This window comes from Dermacentor variabilis, unplaced genomic scaffold (assembly GCF_050947875.1).
Source record: "Dermacentor variabilis isolate Ectoservices unplaced genomic scaffold, ASM5094787v1 scaffold_12, whole genome shotgun sequence".
NCBI lineage: Eukaryota > Metazoa > Arthropoda > Arachnida > Ixodida > Ixodidae > Dermacentor > Dermacentor variabilis.
The window spans coordinates 1320791-1348057 of NW_027460280.1; the positions used below are offsets into that span (position 1 = coordinate 1320791).

The following is a 27267-nucleotide window of genomic DNA, read 5'->3' on the forward strand; positions in this document are numbered from 1 at the left end:
CAGATCTAAGGTTTCTCCTGTGTTGTGTCACATTTTTCTGTCAAAGTTTGACTAATGTAATTCACAGGCTGCAGCACAAACGCAGCGTGGGAATGACAGCATCAAGGAACTATGAAAACTTCCCAAATGACAGCATCAAGGAACTATCAAAAGATTTTTCATTGGGCCAAGCGACTGCAATAGCCGATATTAAAACAATCAAGTCTAACCAAGAAACATTAGCATCTAAGCTCATTGACATGCTTAACCACATTGAAACTCTTGAACGTAAAATCAACGACTCTAGCTCCATGAGTCATCACATAGCTGCCGTGCAGGATACTGCCACGCGCCTGACGTCACAGCAAGCTTCAATTCAGAATCGCGTAGACGATCTAGATCGGTCCAGACGCGAAAACTTGATCATACATGGCATTCCTGACGCACATGAAACATGGCAACAAACCGAGCAGAAAGCGCTTGCCGTGATGTCCACCATGATGGGCAGTAGCATCTCAGAATCCGAGATCGAACGCGCACACCGTTTAGGCACTTTCACAGCATCAGGATGTCGGCCTGTTATTATAACGTTTACTTCTTTTAAAACGACAAAATGTGCTGGCATTACGGTCAAAATTCAAAGAGGATAGAATGTCAGTTGCCGAAGACTTTTCCGCCGCCACTCGTCATGTCAGAAGAAAGCTGGTTGAATTCGCCAAAGGTTTACCCGCGTCACCGAACTTCCAGCTGCGGCACAACAAGCTCATTGTTCACAATAAACGCTACGTGTACGACGCAGCCGGCAGCAGCATTAAAGAGCTAAACCCGCCCATTTCTGGTGATTCAACTAACAGTGTATCGAGACCTTCAGCGCCAAACTTGACTGGCGAAACACCACCATAGGTAAGCGCGAGGGGACGTGGTGGTTTGTTGCCGGCACCCAGTGTGTCTGTACATTTGGCAAATGTCAGAAGCGTACTTAATAAGCGTGAGTCACTTGAATCAGTTGTTGACACGTGCAATTCATCTTTCATTGCGCTCACTGAAACCTGGCTTCACCCAAACATTACTGACAACGAAATATTTCATGACGCACCTAGCTTCAGCATTTATCGCTGTGACCGTGAATCACGTGTAGGAGGCGGTGTTATGTTGGCTATTTCGGGAGATATTCCGTCTTCCTATATTCTTGTTCAAACTAATCTAGAAATTGTGTGGGCGCACGCTTATATCTGTCATAAAAGCTTTGTGTTTGGGGTTTGCTATCGTCCACCCAATAATTGCTCAAATTTTGCTGCCCATTTACATGATGCCATTGACACCATTATTGCACGTCATCCTAACACTTCCATTTTTCTCCTGGGAGATTTCAACTTTCCCAACATTTCCTGGTCTTCTAAGCCCCCGGCTTTGAAACCGTTTTCATCAGAAAGCTTTGACTTTATTAATCTTTGCTCGGTATTTTCTCTTTATCAGCTTGTCTCCCAACCTACTAGGCTATCGCACAATACGGCAAATACGCTTGACCTTATACTAACGAACTGTCCTGATATGGTCTCTGATTTATCGTGTCTGCCAGGTAGTAGCGATCATTTAACGCTCTGTTTTGAAGTAAAATATTGTCAGTCGATAAACCGGAGAGTCAAAATGTCCCTTCGTAATTACAGTAAAGCCAACTTTGAAGCTATTAATAACGAACTGCCTGCGTTTCTCAACGTTTACAAAATTTTGTTAGATTATTTTGAAAGCCGTACTACCGAAACTAACTTGAATATGTTTACAACAAAAGTACATGAACTAATCGACAAGCATGTACCTATGCGCACTATTTCTTCGCATTCAAAAGCACTTTGGTATAACTCGACTTTAAAACGACTTCGTAACAAAAAAAAAAAAAAAGCGGCTCTATCGCTCTGCCAAGCATTCTCCCTCCGAGCAGCGGTGGGATGCATATGTGAAAGCGAATAATGCTTATGTCTCTGCACTGAAATGTTCTCGTAATAATTTCTTACAAAATACTATTCAACCCCCTGGCATCGAAAAAAAAAAAATCGAATCATTGAAAGTGTCCTCAAGCCCAGGAATTGACCTTATCAATGCTAAATTCTTAAAAAGTACCAAAATATATTCTAGTATTATGCTATCCAAAATATTCCAACAATCAATTGATGAATCGACACTGCCATCCGACTGGAAAGTCGGCAAGGTGGTTCCAGTTCATAAATCTGGAAGTAAAAATTCACCCCTAAACTGCCGCCCGATTTCACTAACTTGTATCGCCTGTAAAATCCTAGAACATGTTCTTTACACAAACATTGTTAATTTCCCTAATGCCAACTCGTTTTTTTCGAAGGCTCAACATGGTTTCCGCCGATCTCTTTCCTGCGAAACACAGTTGGCTTCCTTTACACACAAGCTGCATACAATTCTTGATCGTCGTTCTAAGCTGACTGTGTCTTCCTAGATTTCGCAAAAGCTTTTGAAAAAGTTTACCACAGTTTACTTCTCTTTAAATTAAGCAAATTGAACATTGATAGGAAACTTCTCTCCTGGATCGAATATTTTCTAACCGGACGCTCACAATTCCTGTCTGCTAACACTTATAATTTCCCGTTGAGGCCAGTTCATTCTGGCGTGCCCCAAGGTTCAGTGCTCGGCCCTGTCCTGTTTCTCATCTATATTAATGACTTGCCGCAACGCGTGACCTCTAAGATTCACTTATTCGTCGACGATTGCGTAGTCTTCCGAGAAATTATTGACCAAAATGATGTTACGATCCTTCAAAACGGTATCAACTGTATATCTAACTGGTGTAAAGTCTGGCTAATGGAACTCAGCACAACAAAATGTAAGGTATTACGCATCTCCCGTACAGCTTCTTGCCCCATTTCCTACTTGCTCGAGAATTCCGCTCTCGAATCCGTAACATCCTATTGCTGCTTAGGTGTCCACATAACTTCCTCTCTTTCTTGGGCTCTTCATATTAGCAAAATAATTAGCAATGCAAACCGCTCGTTAGGTTACCTCCAGCGCAATTTTTCATCTGCTCGTGTTTCTTTAAAACTCCTCCTTTACAAATCTTTCGTCCGAAGTAAACTCGAATATGCCTCTTCAATCTGGGACCCGAGCACTGCTATATTAACCTCTGCCCTCCAGCTTGTCCAAAATAACTCTGTCCGCTTCATTCTAGGAAACTACAGTCGTACTGCCAGTGTCACTTTAATGAAAGAGTCCCTACAGCTTGCGTCACTCGCCTGTCGCCGCAAGTTTTCTCGCTTATGTCTCTTCCACAAGATATACTACAGTCCCGCCCTACACAACGACCTTATTCTTCCTCCATCATACATTTCCCCTCGTTTTGATCATGCACAAAAGGTGGGAATATTGTCGTGCTTAACGCAAACATGTTATCAATCATTTGTACCCCGCACCTCACAGGACTGGAACCACCTTCCTGGAGCAGTCACGTCCACTGTTCACTATTTCCAGTTTCATAATGTTTTAAACACAAGTGTATTGCAGTGTAACTAACCAATTATTTAATTATATTTGTTATCGGTCAATTACTTGAGTTTTTGTTGCTTCCCGCAATTATCTCATCGTTTTAGCTAACATTGTATTAGCAGAAGAAAAACCTGTATAGTGTCTCTTTTCCCGTATGTTCCACACTCCTCTGTAATGCCTCTGGCCCTGAGGGTAGTACTAATAAATAAATATAAGATACATAGCTGCGGTGAGCAAGGTCACTTGAGAACAATGTGCAGACAGCGCCCAGGCAGAACAAAGGCACTAAATGCAATCGATAGCCCGGGAAACCATTCGGACAAAGAGCAAGAAATATACAGCATGACAAATAATAATTCAGCCTACTGTGTCACTGTTCGGATGGAAGGACAAACCCTAAGATGTAGATAGACACAGGGGCTTCCGTCACCGTCATGCCTAAGTCGGTTTTTCAGCACAAATATGCAGAACTAACTATCAAGAAAGCGACTGTTCCTTTAAGGACATATACGGGTGAGCTGGTGCCAGTCGTAGGATCAGTGAACGTGCGAGTCGAGCACAGTGATCAAACTGATATTTTACCTGTGCTGATAGTAGATGACGCGGGAAGAAGGCTGCCATGTCTGCTTGGTCGCAACTGGTTGAGAAAGCTTAAACTGGCAAGGACTTCGAGCTGTAGAGCAAGACGATGCCGTGGATGAACTAAAGAAGAAATTTGAGGCAGTGAAGTTCAGTAAAGTGGAAAGTTGGGCTAGTTGGTGAGTGACCATCATACCTTGCTGGTGAAGCAGCGCACTGACACGGACACAGTGAAGACAAACAGGAAAAGACGACACTCGTCGCAGTGGCAACTATTTTGCGAGTGCAACGAGTGTCGTCTTTTCCTGTTTGTCTTCACTGTGTCCGTGTGAGTGCGCTGCTTCACCAGCAAGGTATGTTGAGGCAGTGTTTTCACCGCAGATGGGGTTCATAACGGGCTACAAAGCACAAGTTCATTTCAAGCCAAATAGCACGCCAGTATATTGCAAGGCCCGTCCTGTGCCTTTTGCATTGAAGCAAGCTGTGCCTGAAGAACTTGATGCCTTAGAACAGACTGGGGTACTGAAAAGTCACCAGAAGCGATTGGGCGACCCCGTTAGTGGTAGTACCCAAGGATGGGGGAGCAAAGGTGCGGCTCTGTGGCGACTACAAGGTCACGGTGAACCCTGCGCTTCTGACTGAGCATTACCCTCTTCCGTTGCCAGATTTGTTCGCAACGTTAGCAGGTTCAAGGGTATTGTATGTGCTTGACTTTGCTACCGCTTACCAGCAAGTAGAACTTAACGAAGCTGCGAAGGCGATTTTAACTGCGAACACACACCAAGGTCTTTACCAATACCAGCGTCTCCCTTATGGCATCGCAAGTGCTCCTGCCATATTCCAGTCGCTCATGGAGATGATTCTCAAAGGTGTCCCTCAAGTGGAGCGTTACATTGATGATATAATAATTGGGGGTAGGAGTGCTGATCACTGTTGTCAAAAGCTGGAAGAGGTGTTAACACGATTACAGGATCCCAATGTGACGCTGCGCATGGAAAAATACAAGCTCTTTTGCAGCGAAGTTTGCTACCTGGGCCACAGAATTTCAGCAGAGGGAATCACTCGAGCCCCCCCATGAATGGTACAGAACTGAAGTCTTTTCTCGGAATGGTAACATTCTACGCTAAGTTCCTATCGGACTTGGCAACCGTCGCTGCGCCGCTCTACGAGCTGTTCAAGAAGGGCAAGCGTTGGGATTGGACAAGTAAATGCGCTCTCGCGCTTCGAGAAACGAAGAACTTGCTCACGACCAGTCCGGTACTTGCTTACTATGATCCAAAGCAACCCTTGGCGCTGAGCTCTGATGCGTCGCAGTATGGGCTCGGCGCGGTTCTTTTTATATACATCCGAATAGTATAGAAAAACCCATTGCTTTTGCGTCCAGGACCCTATCGCAAGCTGAGCGTAGCTATGCCCAGCTCGAGCGAGAGGCGTTGGCGATAATCTTTGCTCTCAAAAAATTTCATCGCTATCTGTATGGGCGGACATTCACGTTGTTCACGGACCATCAATCGCTGAAAGGCATCTTAGGGCCACGGAAGCAGGTTCCATCTTTGGCAGCCGCTCGCATGCAACGATGGGCTTTAATCATGGCTTCTTATCGCTACGACTTGAGATATAGAAAGGGATCTCAAATGCAAGTTGCAGATGCGCTGTCCAGACTGCCTGTTTTAAGTGGAACTGGTATAGAGGAGACATATACCCTCGCTGTTTTTGAAACTACGCCACTGGCGGCTATGGATGTTTCTAAAGCGACCAAGTATGACGGCACGCTAAGCAAGCTTTACCAATATACACTGGAAGGATGGCCAGCACAAGTCAAAGACGCTGAACTGGTACCGTACTATAGCAGACGCGTGGAGCTATCATTAGAAGCAGGATGCTTCATATGGGTAAGTCGTGTTATTGTGCCAACAACGTTGCAAGACGCCGTGCTAGGACTGTTGCACGCAGAACACCCCAGGGCATCACGCATGAAGATGCTCGCTCGTAGCCTGCTACGGTGTCCAGGGCGAGATGCAGACATAGGAGTGGTAAAAAGGTGCAGCATCTGCCAAGCGATGGAAATCAGTGCCCCTCGTTCACCGCTCAAGCCATGGTCATTTCCCGCCCGATGCTGGCAGCGAGTGCATTTGGATTTTTTTTAGTTTGAAAAAACGATATCCCTTCTGAGTGTTGACTGGTTTTCAAAATTGATTGGGGTGTTCCCTATGAGCTCAACTACAGCTGCGAAGACTATCGAGCGTTTGCGGAGTCTATTTGCTTCTTACGGATTCCCCGAACAAATCATTTCTGATAATGGTCCACATCGCAGGAGTTCCAGGATTTGCTCGATGTCTGTGGCATCCGGCGTACGTACAGCCCGCCATACCATCCGGAATCCAATGGAGCTGCCGAGAGGACGGTGCAAACCGTTAAGAGGAGCCTCCGCAAGCAGCTGTTGCACGACAACAAGGGAGGAAACAGCAGACCGCTGCGGGAGAGGCTGGACGACTTCTTGCTGGCATATCGGACAACACCTAGCACAGTAACAGGCAAGTGTCCAGCCGAACTGTTCTGAAGCGAATGCCGCGCACGAGGCTGTCCTTGCTAAGGCCCTCATTTCGAGACGACATGCAAACCAAGCAAGAATCGGTAAAACGGCAGCATGACCAACGAAGATCGATTTTCTGTTCATTCAGGGCAGGGGACTGCGTATACGGGAATACTGTCAGGCAAGAGAAGGTGTCATGGGCAGAAGGGTGTGTGGTGCGGCCAGTTAGCCCTGTGAACTATCTCGTAAAAATGCAGAACACAGACCGGCACGTTCATGTTGACCATTTACGCGCGCGCAGTTTCCAGCATGCAGGATCAAATGTTGGTGTGGAGTCCCCGAGAAGACACGGGACCGAGGACGTTGTGCGTCATCGGGAGGCCCCAACCATGCTCCAGCAGGCGTATCATGAAGCGGACACGGCAACACCTCCCCCAGAGGATGCAATGACCCCGGACCCGCCACCACTAGAGGGGCAAGAATTGCCGCTGCCTGCTACCCACAATGACCATCCTCAGACGCAAGCCAAAGCGCCTTCCGATCCTCCACCAGTGCTGCGCAGAAGTCAGCGCGCCAGGAAACCACCAGACCGATATGGGTCTCACGATTTCCGCCACTGAAGATCGTTAATGAAGACGACAATCTTGGGGGGGAAGGAATGTGATGACGTAACGTCAAGTGCCTGCCTGCCACTTCGTCATCACGGGCACTGATATCAGCAGCGGATAAGCAACCGCTGCTTATAAAAATCGTGTCAAAAAGAATAAACGCTGATTTATTGTTCTGCACCGGCCAGTGTCGTTTTCTGGAGTACGGCTTCTCAGTTGCCGCAGACTACTGCAGAATATTTCATCATTTTTCTCTTACATGTATGTATTTGATATGTATGTCTAAGTACCCTTAGATTAACCTAGCAGCTTATTGGTCATCTGCATCTCATGACGCCATGCACTCAATAAACAGGGTTTATTTCACTATAATATTGTTTATTTTGACCATTGTACCTGATCGATATTCCGCCAAAAAGGAGAGCGCGTATAATCACATATAAAAAAATTCTTTCGCAGCTCCATGTTGCAGGTAGACGGCTTCTGTGGCAAAAATTACGTCTTACTTTCAGAAAACACTGTTGCAAGTTCCAGTTCACCTGGATAAAACTACAACTGGTGCCGGCCGACAGGAGTCGCAGGCGCACCAAAGCAACTAAAACTATAAAAATAATTTACTGCACAGATTTCTTGCGAGAAAACTGGGCCTCCACCTGTGTCCGCGCAACGAACGCGCGCTCGCTGGCAGACGACGCACTTAACGACAGCAAAATTGAAGACATCATGTTGTATAATCCATGCGTCAAATCTGTATACGTATATATGTAAATGTCAATATGAATTTGCCGTTGAAATAAAGCACCATTATAAGAGCGTACGCGCGCAATCGGTCTCAGCGCTCGCAGCGAAATTACGTTGAAAATTCCGCGTCTCCACCCCAATCCAGTTCGCTCGCAGCGCCTGCGCAAAGTTTTTCTACACGCGTCGCCTCAGCGGGAGAGCGCCGTTCGTTCCACCCGACCATTGTCTAGTACTCTACTTTGGAAAAAAGCCAGTCGACTCTCCGTTCTCAAGCTTTCAAAACGTGTAGTATTTGCCTCCGCCAAAACGACGCCCCAGCAATATAGCGCTTCCAAATGCGCATGTTACATCAATCAATCAATTTTATTTACCAGAAATAAGGAACTGGAGGGACACCTGGGCAAAAAGCTGTCGCAGCAGCTTGACGGAGGCCCAGGGTCCCTTACATGGCAGTAGCACTCACATGATATATACACTGAAGTCTTTATATACAACAAACATTACACATCGTACGTATGCATAAAAATGACCATTTTACACTTGAATGCAATATACTAAAGTGTCACTATAAAGAAAGTAGTCACGCAAACTATTTTTATTTAGCGTAGCTTTGTGCTTATATTTGTTTAGTACAGTCGGTATATTATCTGTTAAGGACTGTAGGCTGTAATTGTTTCGACACCATGATACCTTCCACACCTCAGGGTTTCGTGTAGTATGTTTCGTGTGAGTGCAGAGTTCTAGCAGAGCAAGGGATGTAAAATAATTAACATATTCGGATGAGAAGTAAATCTTTTCTAGTAATCGGTGTTCGTATAACTTATCTACGCGGTTTAGTCTGTATTTGAGAAATATATTATCTGTTGATGAAAGCCGATTAACGTTCTCTATATACCGAAGGATTTTCTTTTGAAGTATTACCAGCTTTTACTAGTTAGATTTAGATGTTGTAGCCCAGACAAGGTAAGAGTAACTTATATACGATAAGAAGAGACCATAGTATTGACACGTGTACTTATTTTTATCTAGCGACCACGTTTCGCCGCCTAACAAATGTTATCGCACAGCGCAGGACGCGCCTGCATGTAACAGAAGTTTCTGGAATGTTATCGATGGTTCCGTCCACTGTCTTTCTTGTGTAATCTGATTGCATGTATGCGCGACGCGAATAGTGTAGAACTTTGTGGAAGACACGCGGGCCCCAGCGGTTAATCTGGAACATTCGATGACTGATCTATAAAAGCCGACGCGCTTGACCCGCTGATCAGATTTTCGACGATCGCCGACCGTGTTCGCCGCTGTCGTTGTGCTATAAGTGTAGCCTGTTTTTGTGGGCAAAGGTTCGCCCAATAAAAGTTAGTTTTGTCTTTCACAGTATTGCTCCTGTGTTCTTCAACGTCACCACCACGTGACATCTGATGGAGGTGCTTTTCGTTCATGTACCGGACGCCCCCGACAAGCCGTGATCCAAGCCCGAACCGCAAAGAGAGCACCAACGTAGTCCCGGACCATCGAGCAAGCCGCCGTCTTCAACAACTGCCCCCGGAGCACGGACTTTTGCCTGAGACGACCAGGAAGATCGCCACCAAGTCCGCCCCAATCGCAGCCCCAGCGTCCCCCATCGTGCTGCAGCAGCCCAGGGAGTCTCCGACGTTCCGCGGTTCAACATTCGAGGACCCGGAAAGCTGGCTTGAGACATACGACAGGGTCGCTGCTTTTAACAACAGGAACAGCGACGACAAACTGCGACATGTGTTCTTCGCGTTGGAAGACGCTGCCAGGACGTGGTTCGAGAACCGAGAAGCTACCTTAACGACCTGGGAGCTGTTCCGAAGCGCCTTCTTGCAGACATTCGCAAGCGTCCTACGCCGAGAACGAGCCCAAGCGTTGTTAGAAACCCGGGTGCAGCTACCTAATGAAACAACCGCGATCTTTACAGAAGAAATGAGCCGCCTATTCCGCCACGCCAACCCGGAAATGTCCGAGGAGAAGAAAGTCCGCCTACTGATGCGTGGAGTAAAGGAGGAACTTTTCGCCGGAATGGTACGAAGCCCACCGAAGACCGTCGACGAGTTTCTTCATGAGGCCACTAGCATCAAGAAGACACATCGAGAAGACACAATTCAACCGCCGCACGAACTCGACAAACTACGCCGGAGTTGCGTCACTGGCCACCGACGACCTGCGCGAGACTATCCGAGTGGTCGTGCGGGAGGAACTACAGAAGCTGTTGCCTTCATCACAGTCTCAAGTGGCTTCGATCGCCAACGCCGTACGTGAGGAGCTCCAGCAACAACTCGGAGTACGCCCTGAATCGCCACAGCCTCAGCCGCAAGCAATGACTTACGCCGCTGTAGCCCGCCGTCACGTTCCCTCTCCGCGCCCACGGCAGGGCCCAGTGACGACACATTTCCGTCGTCCACCACCACCCCCGCCGCCAGCACGCCAAGCCGTCACCTCACGCGGCGTTCCATGGAAGACAGACGTTTGGCGCGCCCCCGACCACCGCCCGCTTTGCTATCACTGCGGAGAAGCCGGGCACATCTACCGCCGATGCCCATACCGGGAGATGGGACTCCGAGGATTCGCCGTTAACGCGCCACGACCACAGATTGGCGAACGACCTCGCGATATCGCCGACTACCTGGTCGCCACTCAATGGAGCCCTCGACGACCGTCCCGTTCGCCGTCACCAGGCCGCTACCTGTCGCCGCAGCGCCGACCATACACTGGCCCAGCCCGGGTCCGCTCTGCGAGCCCATATCCGGAAAACTAAAAGCAGCAACCGATGGAGGTGCGGTTGCTGTTCGTCAAATTGACGAAGATCCTCCGCCGCCGACGAAGACGACGAAGAGACCATCTCGACGACATAATGACACGCCGCCGTCCCGACGAAGTCACGAAGCCAAGACTGCACCGACGAAAGACGACTTGACCACGCGACGTTCCAGCTTCAGTTCAGCACGACGCAGCCGTGATCCGACGCCAAGACCTAACTGCAACGCCAGACAAAGAAACACGGACCTCGACGTGCTTCTCGACTGCCACGCAGCTACCGCCTTAGTGGACGCAGGGGTTGATTACTTCGTCATGAGTGGACACATCGCCGCCCAGTTGAAGAAATTTAAGACCGCATAGGAAGGCCCTCAAATTCGGACCACTGGAGGACACCTCATCACGCCGACTGGAATCCGCACGGCAAGAATAACCATTCATGACCGGACTTACCCTGCCACCTTCGTCATCCTGCAACAGTGTTCACGAGAGGTCATTCTTGGTATGGACTTCCTGAACCAACACGGCGCAATCATCGACCTCAAGTCGAAGTCAATAACGCTGTCGGATGATAAAGCGATATCACCGGAGAGCCCTCATAGTCACCACGCCTTGAGTGTGCTCCAAGATCAAGTGAGCATCCCGCCTCGCTCCAGCATTGTTATTTCGGTCGGCACCGAAATACCCGCTGACGTAGAAGGCGTCATCGAAGGCGACCAACGTCTACTGCCAGACCGTGAAATTTGCGTCGCAAGAGGGATCGCTCGACTGCATGGAGGGAAAACTGAAGTGTAGCTGACAAACTTTAGCCAGGAGTTCAAGCACATCAACAAGGGCACGACGATCACTTACATCGAGGAAATTCTGGAAACGAGCAATGCGTTTCTCCTCTCGGATTCGACCGCATCTACCCCGACGACCATGGTTCCCGAACCAGACTACGACATTCATCCAAATCTCCCTATGATTAAGCAACAGCAGCTCAGAAGTCTGCTCCGACGATACAAAGGCTGCTTTTCGACGTCATCGACGATTCGACTAACACCAGTCGCCAAGCATCGCATAATCACCGAGGAGTGCGCTCTACCACTCCGCCAGAGCCCTTACCGAGTTTCGCCGCGAGAACGTGAAGCTATAAGATAACAAGTCGACGAAATGCTTCGCGACGACATCATCCAGCCGTCGAAAAGCCCGTGGACATCTCCTGTTGTCCTGTTAAAGAAAAAGGACGGAACGCTACGTTTCTGCGTCGATTATCGTCGTCTGAACAAGATCACGAAGAAGGACGTATACCCCCTTCCACGGATAGACGACGCATTGGATCGGCTCTGCAACGCTAAAAACTTCTCGTCGATAGACCTCAAGTCTGGCTATTGGCAAATAGAAGTCGACGAAAGAGATCGCGAAAAGACCGCCTTCATCACCCCAGACGGCCTCTACGAGTTCAAGGTTATGCCATTTGGACTGTGCTCGGCGCCTGCAACGTTCCAGCGCGTGATGGACAGGGTTTTAGCAGGATTTAAGTGGCAGACCTGTCTCGTTTACTTGGATGACGTCGTTGTCTTCGCCAGAAATTTCGACGATCACCTTAGGCGGCTTGCAACAGTACTAGAGGCCATCAAGTCATCAGGGCTCACTCTGAAGCCAGAAAAGTGCCGCTTCGCTTACGATGAGCTTCTGTCCTAGTCCACGTCATCAGGAAATCTGGAGTCCGCCCCGACCCGCAGAAGACAGCTGCCATCGCAATGTTCCCGCAGCCCATCGACAAGAAGGCAGTGCGTAGATTTCTTGGCATGTGTGCCTACTACAGGCGATTTGTCAAAGGCTTTTCACGCATCGCTGAGCCTCTGACAGAGCTAACTAAACGTGGCGTCGAGTTCAAGTGGGAAACGCCGCAGGCCGACACATTTCATGAACTCAAACGACGCATGCAGTCGCCGCCCGTACTTACGCACTTCGACGAGCACGCCAAAACCGAAATCAACATTGACACCAGTAGCCTAGGCCTCGGTGCCCTCCTAGTCTAGAGAAAAGATGGACATGAACACGGTGATCGCTTACGCTAGCCAGTCGTTGTCAAAAGCGGAAGGCAATTATTCTACAACTGAAAAGGAATGCCTCGCCATCGTTTGGGCTACAGCGAAATTTCGCCCTTATCTATATGGCAGGCCATTCAAAATCGTCAGCGACCATTACGCCTTGTGTTGGCTAGCGAATTTAAAGGATCCCTCAGGACGGCTGGCACGGCGGAGCCTCAGACTAGAAGAACACGACATCACTGTAACATACAAGTCCGGACCAAACACTCCCATGCCGATTGCCTATCACGCGCCCCCATTTACCCGCCGCTGCAAGATGACGAGGATGACGACACCTTCCTTGGAATAATAAGCGCGGAAGGACTTCGCCGAACAACATCGAGGGGACCCGGAGCTAAAAGCCCTAGTCGAGTATTTGGAAGGGCACACTGATGTTGTCCCTAGGGCATTTAAGCGTGGATTGTCTTCGTTCACGCTTCAACACAGCCTACTCTTGAAGAACTTCTCACCAGTCCGCGCCAACTACCTTCTTGTTGTTCCGTCGGCGCTGCGTCCAGAAGTACTGCACGCCCTACATGACGATCCGACCGCTGGCCACCTCGGTTTCTCCCGGACGCTATCGAGGATACAAGAAAGGTATTACTGGCCGCACCTAACCGCCGATGTCGCCCGTTACGTCAAGACATGCCGAGACTGTCAGCGACGCAAGACAGCACCGACAAGGCCAGCGGGATTACTGCAGCCGATGAAGCCTCCTTACCGACCTGTTCAGCAGATCGGGATGGACTTAATTGGGACCGTTTCCGAAATCAACTTCCGGAAACAAGTGGATCGTCGTGGCGGCGGACTATCTCACCCGCTTCGCTGAAACTAAAGCTCCACCGAAAGGCAGCGCAGCCGAAATGGCGAAATTTTTCGTCGAGAACATCCTGCTGCGACATGGTGCTCCAGAAGTCCTCATCATCGACAGAGGAACGGCTTTTACAGCAGAGCTCACGCAAGCCATTCTGCAATACAGCCAGACAAGTCACAGGAGGACAACTGCATACCATCCGCATACGAATGGCCTCACGGAGCGCCTGAACAAGACCCTCGCCGACATGCTAGCAGTGTACGTCGACGTCGAGCACAAGACGTGGGATGCGGTCCTGCCGTACGTAACATTGGCTTACAACACGGCGGTGCAAGAAAGAACACAGATCACGCCATTCAAGCTGGTTTACGGCAGGAACCCGACGACGACGCTCGACGCCATGCTGCCGCACGTCACTGACGAGGAAAATCTTGACGTCGCTACCTATCTCCAGCGCGCCGAAGAAGCCCGACAGCTCGCCCGCCTGCGGATCAAGAACCAGCAGAGGACCGACAGCCGACACTACAACCTCCGACGACGCTTCGTCGAGTACCAGCCCGGCGACCGTGTTTGGGTATGGACCCCGATATGCCGACGAGGACTCAGTGAGAAACTGCTCCGAGGCTATTTCGGACCCTACAAGGTCATCCGACGTTTTGGCGCTCTGGACTATGAGGTCGTGCCAGACGGCATTTCGCATTCACAGCGGCGCCGCGCACGATCTGAAGTGGTTCACGTAGTGCGCCTTAAACCCTTTTACGGACGCTGACGAACTTCCTTATTTTTGTCGTTTTCTTTGCTACGAGTGCCTTTGTTTATTACTTTCGTTTGTTTGCAGCATCGGGTCGGTGCTTTTTAAGAGTGGGGTAATGACACGTGTACTTATCTTTATCTAGCGACCACGTTTCGCCGCCTAACAAATGTTATCGCTTAGCGCAGGACGCGCGTGCATGTAAAAGAAGTTTCTGGAATGTTATCGATGGTTTCGTCCACTGTCTTTCACCGCAACTTGTGTAATCTGATTGCATGTATGCGCGACGCGAATAGTGTAGAAGTTTATGGAAGACACGCGGGTCCCAGCGGTTAATCTGGAACATTCGATGACTGATCTATAAAAGCCGACGCGCTTGACCCGCTGATCAAATTTTCGACGATCGCCGACCGTGTTCGCCGCTATTGTTGTGCTATAAGTGTAGCCTGTTTTTGTGGGCACAAGTTCGCCCAATAAAAGTTAGTTTTGTCTTTCACAGTATTGCTCCTGTGTTTTTCAACGGCACCACCACGTGACAGTATATTTGAAGTTTTGCTCTCGTAGGTAGAAGTGTGCGGCAACGTGCCATAGCACCGGTAACCGCAAAGAGTTTGCCGCGGAGATGTTTGATATGGGCGTCCCAACTTATGTTGAATTCCAATGGCCGAGTTGGAGCAAGTTTTTCTGCTCGTTTCGGAGCAAGTTTGTTCCAGTGACAGAGGGAGGGCGGGAGTACGGTGTTCTAATGAGACAGTCGGAGTGGATTCAGAGCGGGAGTCACTCCGTGGAGCAGAAAAAGATGCTCCGCCAAAATCGGCGGAGGGGACCAGAACTGTGCGTGACGTATTTCCTTTACCACGTTTGTCTGCTGGGAGGCGCCACCGGTCACGACTCGCGAGGAAGCAAAAGCTGCTACACGCTTGGCGAGATATCAATTCCCCACTTTTAAAGATACAACAGGTGAACGGCGCTGAAGAGACAAGTGATCGGTGCGGTGGTGCTGGGAGCAAACAGCGGAAGGAAATGACAACACGCAAGGCATCCTAGGTAACTCGGTGATAGATGTTCCGCTTCCGCCTTGCTCCGGCGGCGCAGGTTGTGTTCCACTCGCGGATCTGGAGGCGTTGCTCTACGCCAGAGTCGCGTGCTCGCTCGCAGAGTCCGCCATTGGAATTCAACATTAAATTAGAAGAAAAGTATACTCCAAGAATTTTAATTTCTTCAACCAGTTCAATGCGTTGGCTCTGAAAATAAATAGCGTGATTAATGTTGAGTGGTTTATTTTTTGCGCGAAATATTAGAGCTTTCGTTTTCTTTGAATTTACTTTAAGCTTATTTGTCTGTGTCCAATCGGAGAAACTTGCCATAATTTTATTACATTTTTGCACAAGTTCATTCGCATCAGGACCTGAGACACACAATGTGCAATCATCCGCGTACATAATGAATTGAACCTCACTGTTTATGGTTACGATATCATTTATAAAAACGTTAAACAAAAGTGGCCCAAGAATACTTCCTTGAGGCACACCACATACAATACTTAAGAGAGACGATGGATGGATGGATGGATGCAAAACTTTAATAAGGTCCTGAGGTACGCGACTCAGCGCGCTGCGGGCCGCTCCCACGTTGGGACAGTCAGGCCTTGCCCGACCGCCGCATCGTGGGCCCTCTGGACAGCCCATAGTTGCGCCCCGGCATCGGGGCTCTTGATAGCGGAGAGCCACTTGTCCACATTGATTTGTTCCGTGCCTCGTAACGAGGGGCAACGCCAGAGCATATGGTCTAGGCTAGCGATGTCATTGCAGTGCCTGCAAGAACTAGTGGCATAGGTGTCGGGATAAATTTTGTGGAATAAAGCCGGGTTGGGATATGAACCTGTTTGCAATAATCTGAGGGTCAATGCCTGCGCTCTATTTAACTTCTTGTGGGGAAGGGGAAAGTCTCTCCTGCCGAGATAAAAGTGCTGCGCAATTTCGTTGTATGTGGTCGGTTGATCTCTATTCTCCACCACTGCGGGCCGGCGTTGGAGTTCTCCATGGTCGCGGAAAGCGAGACCTCGCGCCTTGGAGTGGGCCAGCTCGTTGAGGTTTGTGGGGCCTCCCATGATGGATCCCATGTGAGCGGGGAACCACGTGAGAGTGTGGGTGGCGATGCTTTTGCCTTCGAGGATGCGACAGGCTTCCTTACACACGGCGCCAACGCTGAAGGCGCGGATGGCTGCCCTGGAGTCGCTAAAGATATTGGCATGTCCGTCGTCCAGGAGGGCCAAGGCAATGGCCACTTGCTCGGCCGCATGCGACGACGTGCTTCGTACCGAAGCGGCGTTAACGGTCGAACCTCTGTGGTTGATTGAAACTACCGTGAAATTGTTGCTGTTTGCATACTGGGCCGCGTCAACGAAGCAGCTGCCGCCAGGGAGTTCGGTTGCGCGGCGTAGGAGCGCTACCGCTCTGGCCTTCCTTCTTTCCACGTTGCGCTGGGGATGCATATTGCGCGGGGCGGGCGATATGATGATGTTATCTCTATGCTCTTTCGGAAGGCCCTGGTAGGCATCTTCGACAGTGGCCGGGGGGACGCCCATCTCAGTTAGGAGTCGTCTGCCCGCCCTGGTGCCCGAGAGCCTGAGAATCTGTGCCCTTTCTTGTGCTTCTGCAATCTCTTCCAGGGTATTATGAATACCCAACTGCAGGAGTCGGTTATGTTTATTAATGGAAACGTAATGGGCGGGGGGGGGGGGACGTCGATGTTTCAGATATGATTTGAGTAATTCTAGCGGTTTCCCACGAATTCCATACAAACAAAGCTTCCAAATAAGGATCTCGTGATTGAGGCTGTCAAAAGCTTGACTAAAGTCTACAAAATGCCGACTGCGTAGTAGTTATTTTCAAAGCTCTGCAAAAAGTATTCTTTCAGCGTAGAAGAGCCATTTCTGTGGATCTGTTTTTCCGAAATCCATATTGTGAATCAGTAAGCACACTCCTTTTATTGAAAAATTCCGTCATTCGAGCAAAAATAAGCTTTCCATTCCTTTTGAAAAAATTAAGAGCATCGATATCGGTCGATAGTTAGATGCAGTATTTCGATCACCACCATTATAAATAACCGAAACTTTCGCGTGTTTCATTGCATCTGGAAAAACTGCAGTCTCTAAAATTAAGTTGTAAATGTGCACAAGCAGAAGTACAATTAATTATTTACATCTAAAGCTTTACTGTTCTTCAGTCCCATGTACACACTGTATACTTCACATTCATCAGTAGGCGCAAAGAATGCGCTTTCGCGAACAGCATCGCTATGACAAGCCACCCCTGTGCTATCATTGCCTTCAGCAATATCGCTTTGTGCAGTTACGAAGTGGTGGTTAAAGTAATCGGAAAGCGCTGTGCCTGTTATCTCACGTGAGCCCAGCTTCATCGATGTCAGGTGCGTATCGTCCTTGCGGCGACCTAGAACAAGATAAATCGTTTGCCACGTAATCTCTGGGCGTTGTCTAGAAACATTTGCAAATAAGTCCTCATAGGACGCCGCCTTTGCCTTTCTTAGTTCAGCATTTAGCCTGTTTCTAAATTTTTTGAATGTTTGTAATGCTAATACACAGCGCGTGCGCAAGAAGGAATGATAGAGATTATTTTTTGTTTTGATCATTTTTGCAAGCTCATGAGTAACCCAAGGCTTTCTAATTTTTTTTTGAATATTTAGGTGTCCTAATTGGAAAATTGCTGGCGTACATATGCGTAAAAGTTAGAATAAATTCGTTATATGCCTCATTTGCATCTGTTTTGTTCAAAACATGTAACCAATCGTGATTCATAACGTCATTCTTGAACTTCTCTAAACCTGCTTGTGTTATACGCTGATAAGTGAATTGTTGACAGGCATCAGCTGTTTTCTTAGAGTCATCCGTGTAGATTAAAAATATAGGGCAGTGGTCGCTTATGTCAGACACCAATGTGCCTGTGTAGCATGCAGTAGTAGAAATATCAACGATGAGCAAGTCAAGTAAAGATGTATGACTTGTAATGCGTGTTGGTGTGGTGATTGTATCTACAAAACCTGCAGACTGGAGGCACGTGTTCAGTTGGAAGAATGAGTTACTCTGTTTAGTACATCTATGGCTGCCATCTGTATCTATGGTACATCTGTGGCTGCCGTATCCGTCGCTCAAGCTGGTGCAGGACAAAGCGGGTTCGCACCAAGCCGCATAGACAGACTTTTGCACATGAGCGCGAGCGCACACTGTCTGCACAAAGCAAGCGCGTGCTACAGTTGCATGTAGCTGTGGTTTTATACACACCGCGGGCAGCGCGTGGTGCCGCAACCAGTGCGCAGGCTGCACGCACCGCTGAGGACAGCCGCGTTTCTCGCGTCGTAGGCGCCCAAATGAGAAGCGGTGGCGCCTACGTGAACATCCGAAAGGACATTTCAACCGCGCACTGCAGTGACCTTCAGCAGGTGGAGAGGCTCCGCCGGACCCTTCGTAGTAATTGCGGAAGCACCGCCAAGCACCGCATTTGGTTGCCAATAACTCCGCTACTGCTGAACGCATTCAAGTAGTTTTTTTCGCAGCGGAGTATTTCTTAATTATTCTGTTTAAACTTGAAATTCATTTCTCTACTTCGATGAGAAGTGGTACAGGCTTTTAGCTTGATTTACTGTTTATCATTACTGTTCCTTGAATGTGAGAAACGTGCAGGGTGACCAACAATAAAGCAAAGAAAGTACACTGCAACGGAAGGAACACTGCGTTTAGGCATTCTGAGGGTGGTAGCAGAATAACTAGTTTTCATTAGGTGATTATTATTGTCTTCTGTATCTATATACGACAAACCTATTAAGTAAGATACATTTCACAGAAATGTTGGTGTAATGATCACTCCCTTTTGTTGCTTCTACAGACTGCGCACTGCTGGCCTGCTCCACCAGCAAGGTGAGTGGGGTCATCATGACCACCCAAGTGAAGGCATGTGCCTGAAATAGAGACCGGGTTACGCCGTTTCAGAGGTGTTCAGAACTCGCCGTTATGGAACAAGCGCTATTCTTCCATTGCAGATAACATTATTGCTGCGATTGTGCAGCGCCGCAGAATATACCGGAGGTTTGAGCGAGCGCTCTCGACAAAGCGAGTCTTTATTGCTTCACGGTGTCACCGCAGGTGCAATTAAACATTTCCTGAGATCGATATTGCGCTTACAACCAAACGAAAGGATAATCTTAAAAGAGATAATCTTACAAATGCGGGTAGATTAAAGGAAAAGGCTATTATAATTAGGCCAAATCTTCTTGCAAAGGTTCTTTAGGGCCCGTGGTGCTCAATCTTTTTATTAGGCGATGTCCCTGCGTAGCAGGGAGCTTTCCTCGCCACCGTGACGCTCCGCTCGAGCTGATGAAACGAGAGGACTCACTTGCGGAACCATTCTTCTAATGCCTATTCTTCGAGGGTGGGGGTGTGTCTTATTAAAAAAAAGATAATACTAAAAGTGATGGCAATTTTAGCGAAAATGCTATTCTAATTAGGCAACATCTTGCAGAGATGGTTTAGGGTCTGTGGTGCTCAATCTTCTTAGTGAGGGGATGTTCATGCGTTGCAGCGGGATTCTCTTGCCCCCGTGACACGGCGGTCGAGCTCATGAAACGAGAGAGTTTGCTTGTCCAGCCACTGTTCTGATGCCTATGCTAGCTTTAGTGCTTTGTCTTATTTCAAAAAGAGATCACCTTAAAAATGTGGACAGTTTTATTAAAAATGCTTTTTAATTAGGCGATATCTTCTTGCATAGACGCTTTAGGGTCTGTGGTGCTCATTCTTTTTAATTAGGGGATGTTCCTGCGTATCAGGGGGCTATTCTTGCCGCCGTGATACTGCGCTCGTGCTTATAAAACGAGAGGGTTTGCTTACGCAACCATCCCTCTGATGCCCATGCTTTGAGGTTTAGTGCTGTGTCTTATTCAAAAAAGAGATTATCTTAGGACATAACGTTTATTTTAATAAAAATTATATACTGATTAGGCGAACTCTTCTTGGGGGAAGCTTTAGCGTCATTTGCGCTCATTCTTATTAATTAGGGGATGTTCCATCGTAGCAGGGGGCTATTCTTGCCGCCATGACACTACGCTCGTGCTCATGAAACGAGAGGGTTTACTTGCGCAGCCATTCTTCTGATATCCTCTGAGGTTTAGTGCTTTGTCTTATTCGAAAAAGAGGTAATCTGAAAAATGATGCTCGTTTTAATAAATATACTATTCTAATTTTGTGAAATCTTCTTGCAGAGATGGTTTAGGGTCTGTGGTGCTGAATCTTCTTAATTAGGGGATGTCCCGGCGTAGCGGTGGCATTCCTTGTCGCCGTGACACTACGCTCGTGCTCATGAAACGAGAGGGTTTACTTACGCAGCCATTCTTCTGATCCCTATCCTCTGAGGTTTAGTGCTTTGTCTTATTCAAAAAAGAGATAATCTTAAAAATGATGGTCATTTTAATAAAAAAACTATTCTAATAGGGTGGAATCTTCTTTCAGAGATGGTTTAGGGTCTGTGGTGCTGAATCTTTTTAATTAGGGGATGTCCCGGCCTAGCGGGGGCTTGCCGCCGTGACACTACGCTTGTGCTCATAAAACGAGAGGGTTTACTTACGCAGCCATTCTTCTGATGCCTATCCTCCTAACTTTAGTGCTGCGTCTCATTCCAAAAGGAGAGAATCTTACAAATGATGGTAACTTTAATAAAAATGCTAGTATAATTGGGCGAAATCATCTTGCAGAAAGAAGAATAAGAATGGGCTGGGGTGCGTTTGGCAGGCATTCCCAAATCATGAACAGCAGGTTGCCATTATCCCTCAAGAGAAAAGTATATAATAGCTGTGTCTTACCAGTACTCACCTACGGGGCAGAAACCTGGAGGCTTACGAAAAGGGTTCTACTCAAATTAAGGACGACGCAACGAGCTATGGAAAGAAGAATGATAGATGTAACGTTAAGGGCAGATTGGGTGAGGGAACAAACGCGAGTTAATGACATCTTAGTTGAAATCAAGAAAAAGAAATGGGCATGGGCAGGACATGTAATGATGAGGGAAGATAACCGATGGTCATTAAGGGTTACGGACTGGATCCCAAGGGAAGGGAAGCGTAGCAGGGGGCGGCAGAAAGTTAGGTGGGCGGATGAGATTAAGAAGTTTGCAGGGACGGCATGGCCACAATTAGTACATGACCGGGGTTGTTGGAGACGTATGGGAGAGGCCTTTGCCCTGCAGTGGGCATAACCAGGCTGATGATGATGATGATGATGACCTTGCAGAAACGCTTAACAGTCCGTGGTTCACTGTTTTTTTAATTAGGGGATGTCCCGGTGCAGCAAGGGGCTTTTCTAGGTGCGGTGACACTACGCCCGAGCTCAATAAACGAGAGGGTTTATTTGCGCAACCATTCTTCTGATGCCTCTCCTCCTAGATTTAGTGCTGCGTCTTATTCCAAAAGGAGAGAATCTTGCAAATGGTGATAATTTTAATAAATATTGTCACGCACTAAGGCAAGAATAAGCAGCAGCCAGACACGAAAATGTCAGACACAAGAAGGACGGTTTTCCAGCTGGCGCAAGATCATTGACTTCGTCGTCTTCAATCACCGTTTTTGCTGGGCACGCAACGCTGGCTCAAAACACCAGGTGGCATTATTCCCCCTCCCAATGGAGCATCGACTCGATGCTCAAACACAAAATGTACATGGAAACTACACAAATTAGGTAAGACAAAAAAACGTGGAGGGGGGGGAAAACCTTCTAGCACACATACGGAAATGCACACGGAAAAATGTGTTCTGTGGTCGGGAGCAAAAAAAAAAAAAACTCTTCGCAGTTGTTTGGAGGAAGACGCGACGACAGCAAAAAAAAAAAAAATAAAGAAGGTTGTTTCACTAGTACAATTCACCGTGTGAAATACGGCTTGAGGCGGGCCACATGTACATTCTCTGCGCGTGGTAAACAGCGCTTGGGCAATGGCAGGTCTCCATCTGGAATCACTTCATAGTTCACGTCGCTTACACGCCTTAGTACTGTGTATGGTCCGAAGTACTTGCTGAGGAGTTTCTCGCTGAGGCCTCGCCGTCTAATGGGTGTCCAAACCCAAACTTGGTCACCAGGCTCATAGGTCACTTGTCGATGGTGGAGATTGTACCTTATTGCATCGGTACACTGCTGATGTCTTATGTGCACGCGGGCCAGTGGACGCGCTTCCTCGGCGCGCTGAATGTACTCCTCGACGTCAGGAGCTAACTGGTCGAGCTGGTCGGTATCTTCATATAGAATCATGGCGTCTAGCATAGTTTGGACATCTCGACCATAAACGAGGCGGAATGGCGGGAAGCGTGTAGTTTCCTGCGTGGCAGTTTTGTACGCAAACGTTACCTACGGTAGGATTTCGTCCCACGTTTTGTGCTGCACATCCACCTACATAGCGATCATGTCTGCCAGCGTTTTGTTTAGTCTTTCTGTCAAGCCGTTAGTCTGAGGGTGGTATGCAGTGGCCTTTCGATGACTCGTGTAACTCAGCTTGAAGCTGTCGTCCAGAAGCTTTGCCGTAAATGCCGTCCCTCGGTCAGTGATGATGAATGACGGTGCGCCATGCCGAAGCACAATGTGATGCATAAAAAACTGGCCAACTTCAGATGCTGTCCCGCGTGGTAGTGCCTTCGTCTCAGCGTAACGCGTCAAGTAGTCAGTTGCGACAATAATCCACTTATTGCCGGAGGAAGACAAGGGAAATGGTCCAAGAAGGTCCATACCAACTTGATCAAACGGCGTACGCGGAGGGTCGATGGGTTGTAGAAGGCCTGCAGGCTTGACGGGTGGTGACTTGCGGCGCTGGCATTCACGGCATCCTTTCACGTAGCGTTTGACGCAAGCAGTCAGTCTAGGCAGTAGTACAGTTGCCGTACCCTGTCAAGAGTCCTTGAGTAGCCCAAGTGACCAGATGTCGGCTCGTCGTGGCAGGCTAATATGATGTCGTCGCGAAGGGCTTGAGGAACTACTAGCAGAAGTGGTTTGTCGCCGGCACTTGTGTTTCTTTTGTATAAGATGCCCCCTCGCAGGCAAAATGACGACAACCGTCGCGAAAGTGAGCGAGGAATGGACGCGATGCCGCCTTCTAAGTGATCGATGACGGGTCTTAACTCAGCGTCCGATCGCTGTTTACCGAGCAGATCCGGCCCGCTGAGGGCTCCCAGAAAGGCGCTGTTGTCTTCCTCGTCAGGATTATGAGATTTAACAGGAGCCCGTGATAACGTGTCAGCATCTTCATGTTACCTGCCTGACTGTACACTATGGTGATGTTAAATTCCTGGAGTCGCAGACTCCAACGTGCCAATCGTCCAGAAGGGTCTCGGAGGTTGGTCAACCAGCACAAAGCGTGATGGTCGGTCACAACTTTAAATGGCCGCCCGTAGAGATATGGCCTAAATTTTGTGGTAGTCCAAATAACCGCGAGGCACTCCTTCTCTGTGGTGGAATAATTGGACTCTGCGCGTGACAGAGTGCGGCTCGCGTAGGCGATAACTCGTTCAGTAACACGGACTCTAAAGCGTTTCTGCAAGATGATTTACCCCGATTATACTATCATATTGCCACCTGGTGTTTTGAGCCAGCGTTGCATACCCAGCACCTCCACCAGTTTGTCACGCACTAAGGCAAGAATAAGCAGCAGTATCAGCAGCCAGACACGAAAATGTCAGACACAAGAAGGACGGTTTTCCAGCTGGCGCAAGATCCTTGACTTCGTCGTCTTCAATCACCGTTTTTGCTGGGCACGCAACGCTGGCGCAAAACACCAGGTGGCAATATGATAGTATAATTGGGGTAAATCATCTTGCAGAAACGCTTTAGAGTCCGTGGTTATCAATCTTTTTTGTTAGGGAATGTCCCAGCGTAGCAGGGGGCATTTCTTTGCCCGGGGACACTACACCCGAGCTGAACAAACGAGAGGGTTTACTTGCGCAACCATTCTTCTGATGCCTGTCCTCCGAGCGTTAGTGCTGCGTCTATTCCGAAAAGAGATAATCTTACAAATGATGGTAATTTTAATAAAAATGCTTGCCTAATTGGGCGAAATCATCTTGCAGAAATGCTTAAGAGTCCGTGGTTCTAAATCTTTTTAGTTAGGCAATGTCCCGGCGTAGCAGGGGGCTTTTCTTTACGCGGTGACACTAAGCCCGAGCTGAATAAACGAGAAGGTTTACGTGCGCAGCCATTCTTCGGATGCCTATCCTCCGAGCGTTAGTGCTGCGTCTTATTCCAAAAGGAGATAATCTTAAAGATGATGGTAGTTTTCATAAAAATGCTAGTCTAAGTGGGCGAAATCATCTTGCAGAAATGCTTAAGAGTCCGTGGTTCGCAATCTTTTTAGTTAGGGCATGTGCCGGTGTAAAAAGGGGCTTTTCTTGACGCGGTGACACTACGCCCGAGCTGAACAAACGAGAGGGTTTACCTGCGCAACCATTCTTCTGATGCCTATCCTCCGAGCGTTAGTGCTACGTCTTATTCCAAAAGGATATAATCTTACGAATGATGGTAATTTTAATAAAAATGCTTGCCTAATTGGGCGGAATCATCTTGCAGAAATGCTTAAGAGTCCGTGGTTCGCAATCTTTTTAGTTAGGGCATGTGCCGGTGTAGCAAGGGGCTTTTCTTTGCGCGGTGACACTACGCCCGAGCTGACCAAACGAGAGGGTTTACTTGCGCAACCATTCTTCTGATGCCTATCCTCCGAGCGTTAGTGCTACGTCTTATTCCAAAAGGATATAATCTTACGAATGATGGTAATTTTAATAAAAATGCTTGCCTAATTGGGCGGAATCATCTTGCAGAAATGCTTAAGAGTCCGTGGTTCGCAATCTTTTTAGTTAGGGCATGTGCCGGTGTAAAAAGGGGCTTTTCTTGACGCGGTGACACTACGCCCGAGCTGAACAAACGAGAGGGTTTACCTGCGCAACCATTCTTCTGATGCCTATCCTCCGAGCGTTAGTGCTACGTCTTATTCCAAAAGGATATAATCTTACGAATGATGGTAATTTTAATAAAAATGCTTGCCTAATTGGGCGGAATCATCTTGCAGAAATGCTTAAGAGTCCGTGGTTCGCAATCTTTTTAGTTAGGGCATGTGCCGGTGTAGCAAGGGGCTTTTCTTTGCTTGGTGACACTACGCCCGAGCTGACCAAACGAGAGGGTTTACCTGCGCAACCATTCTTCTGATGCCTATCCTCCGAGCGTTAGTGCTACGTCTTATTCCAAAAGGATATAATCTTACGAATGATGGTAATTTTAATAAAAATGCTTGCCTAATTGGGCGGAATCATCTTGCAGAAATGCTTAAGAGTCCGTGGTTCGCAATCTTTTTAGTTAGGGCATGTGCCGGTGTAGCAAGGGGCTTTTCTTTGCTTGGTGACACTACGCCCGAGCTGACCAAACGAGAGGGTTTACTTGCGCAACCATTCTTCTGATGCCTATCCTCCGAGCGTTAGTGCTACGTCTTATTCCAAAAGGATATAATCTTACGAATGATGGTAATTTTAATAAAAATGCTTGCCTAATTGGGCGGAATCATCTTGCAGAAATGCTTAAGAGTCCGTGGTTCGCAATCTTTTTAGTTAGGGCATGTGCCGGTGTAAAAAGGGGCTTTTCTTGACGCGGTGACACTACGCCCGAGCTGAACAAACGAGAGGGTTTACCTGCGCAACCATTCTTCTGATGCCTATCCTCCGAGCGTTAGTGCTACGTCTTATTCCAAAAGGATATAATCTTACGAATGATGGTAATTTTAATAAAAATGCTTGCCTAATTGGGCGGAATCATCTTGCAGAAATGCTTAAGAGTCCGTGGTTCGCAATCTTTTTAGTTAGGGCATGTGCCGGTGTAGCAAGGGGCTTTTCTTTGCTTGGTGACACTACGCCCGAGCTGACCAAACGAGAGGGTTTACTTGCGCAACCATTCTTCTGATGCCTATCCTCCGAGCGTTAGTGCTAGGTCTTATTCCAAAAGGATATAATCTTACGAATGATGGTAATTTTAATAAAAATGCTTGCCTAATTGGGCGGAATCATCTTGCAGAAATGCTTAAGAGTCCGTGGTTCGCAATCTTTTTAGTTAGGGCATGTGCCGGTGTAGCAAGGGGCTTTTCTTTGCTTGGTGACACTACGCCCGAGCTGACCAAACGAGAGGGTTTACCTGCGCAACCATTCTTCTGATGCCTATCCTCCGAGCGTTAGTGCTACGTCTTATTCCAAAAGGATATAATCTTACGAATGATGGTAATTTTAATAAAAATGCTTGCCTAATTGGGCGGAATCATCTTGCAGAAATGCTTAAGAGTCCGTGGTTCGCAATCTTTTTAGTTAGGGCATGTGCCGGTGTAGCAAGGGGCTTTTCTTTGCTTGGTGACACTACGCCCGAGCTGACCAAACGAGAGGGTTTACCTGCGCAACCATTCTTCTGATGCCTATCCTCCGAGCGTTAGTGCTACGTCTTATTCCAAAAGGATATAATCTTACGAATGATGGTAATTTTAATAAAAATGCTTGCCTAATTGGGCGAAATCAACATGCAGAAATGCTTAAGAGTCCGTGGTTCGCAATCTTTTTAGTTAGGGCATGTGCCGGTGTAGCAAGGGGCTTTTCTTTGCTTGGTGACACTACGCCCGAGCTGACCAAACGAGAGGGTTTACCTGCGCAACCATTCTTCTGATGCCTATCCTCCGAGCGTTAGTGCTACGTCTTATTCCAAAAGGATATAATCTTACGAATGATGGTAATTTTAATAAAAATGCTTGCCTAATTGGGCGGAATCATCTTGCAGAAATGCTTAAGAGTCCGTGGTTCGCAATCTTTTTAGTTAGGGCATGTGCCGGTGTAGCAAGGGGCTTTTC

At 48.0% G+C, this 27267-nt stretch overlaps 1 protein-coding gene across 18 annotated transcripts in view; it reads left to right on the plus strand.

The window, feature by feature from the left end:
- The window catches only part of LOC142566355 (peptide transporter family 1-like), a 732761-nt gene that overhangs the window by 23857 nt on the left and 681637 nt on the right, over positions 1 to 27267 (plus strand). For 12 of the 18 annotated variants that reach the window (XM_075677280.1, XM_075677294.1, XM_075677282.1 and 9 more), the window contains exon 2: positions 19264 to 19295. The exons of 3 other annotated variants lie outside the window; for them this stretch is intronic. In XM_075677280.1, coding sequence (XP_075533395.1) covers positions 19264 to 19295 — 32 coding nt within the window. Of the gene's footprint in view, positions 1 to 6514; positions 6597 to 19263; positions 19296 to 27267 lie in introns of those variants that run through there. 3 more of the 18 variants (XM_075677295.1, XM_075677284.1, XM_075677298.1) reach the window with 3 other exon arrangements.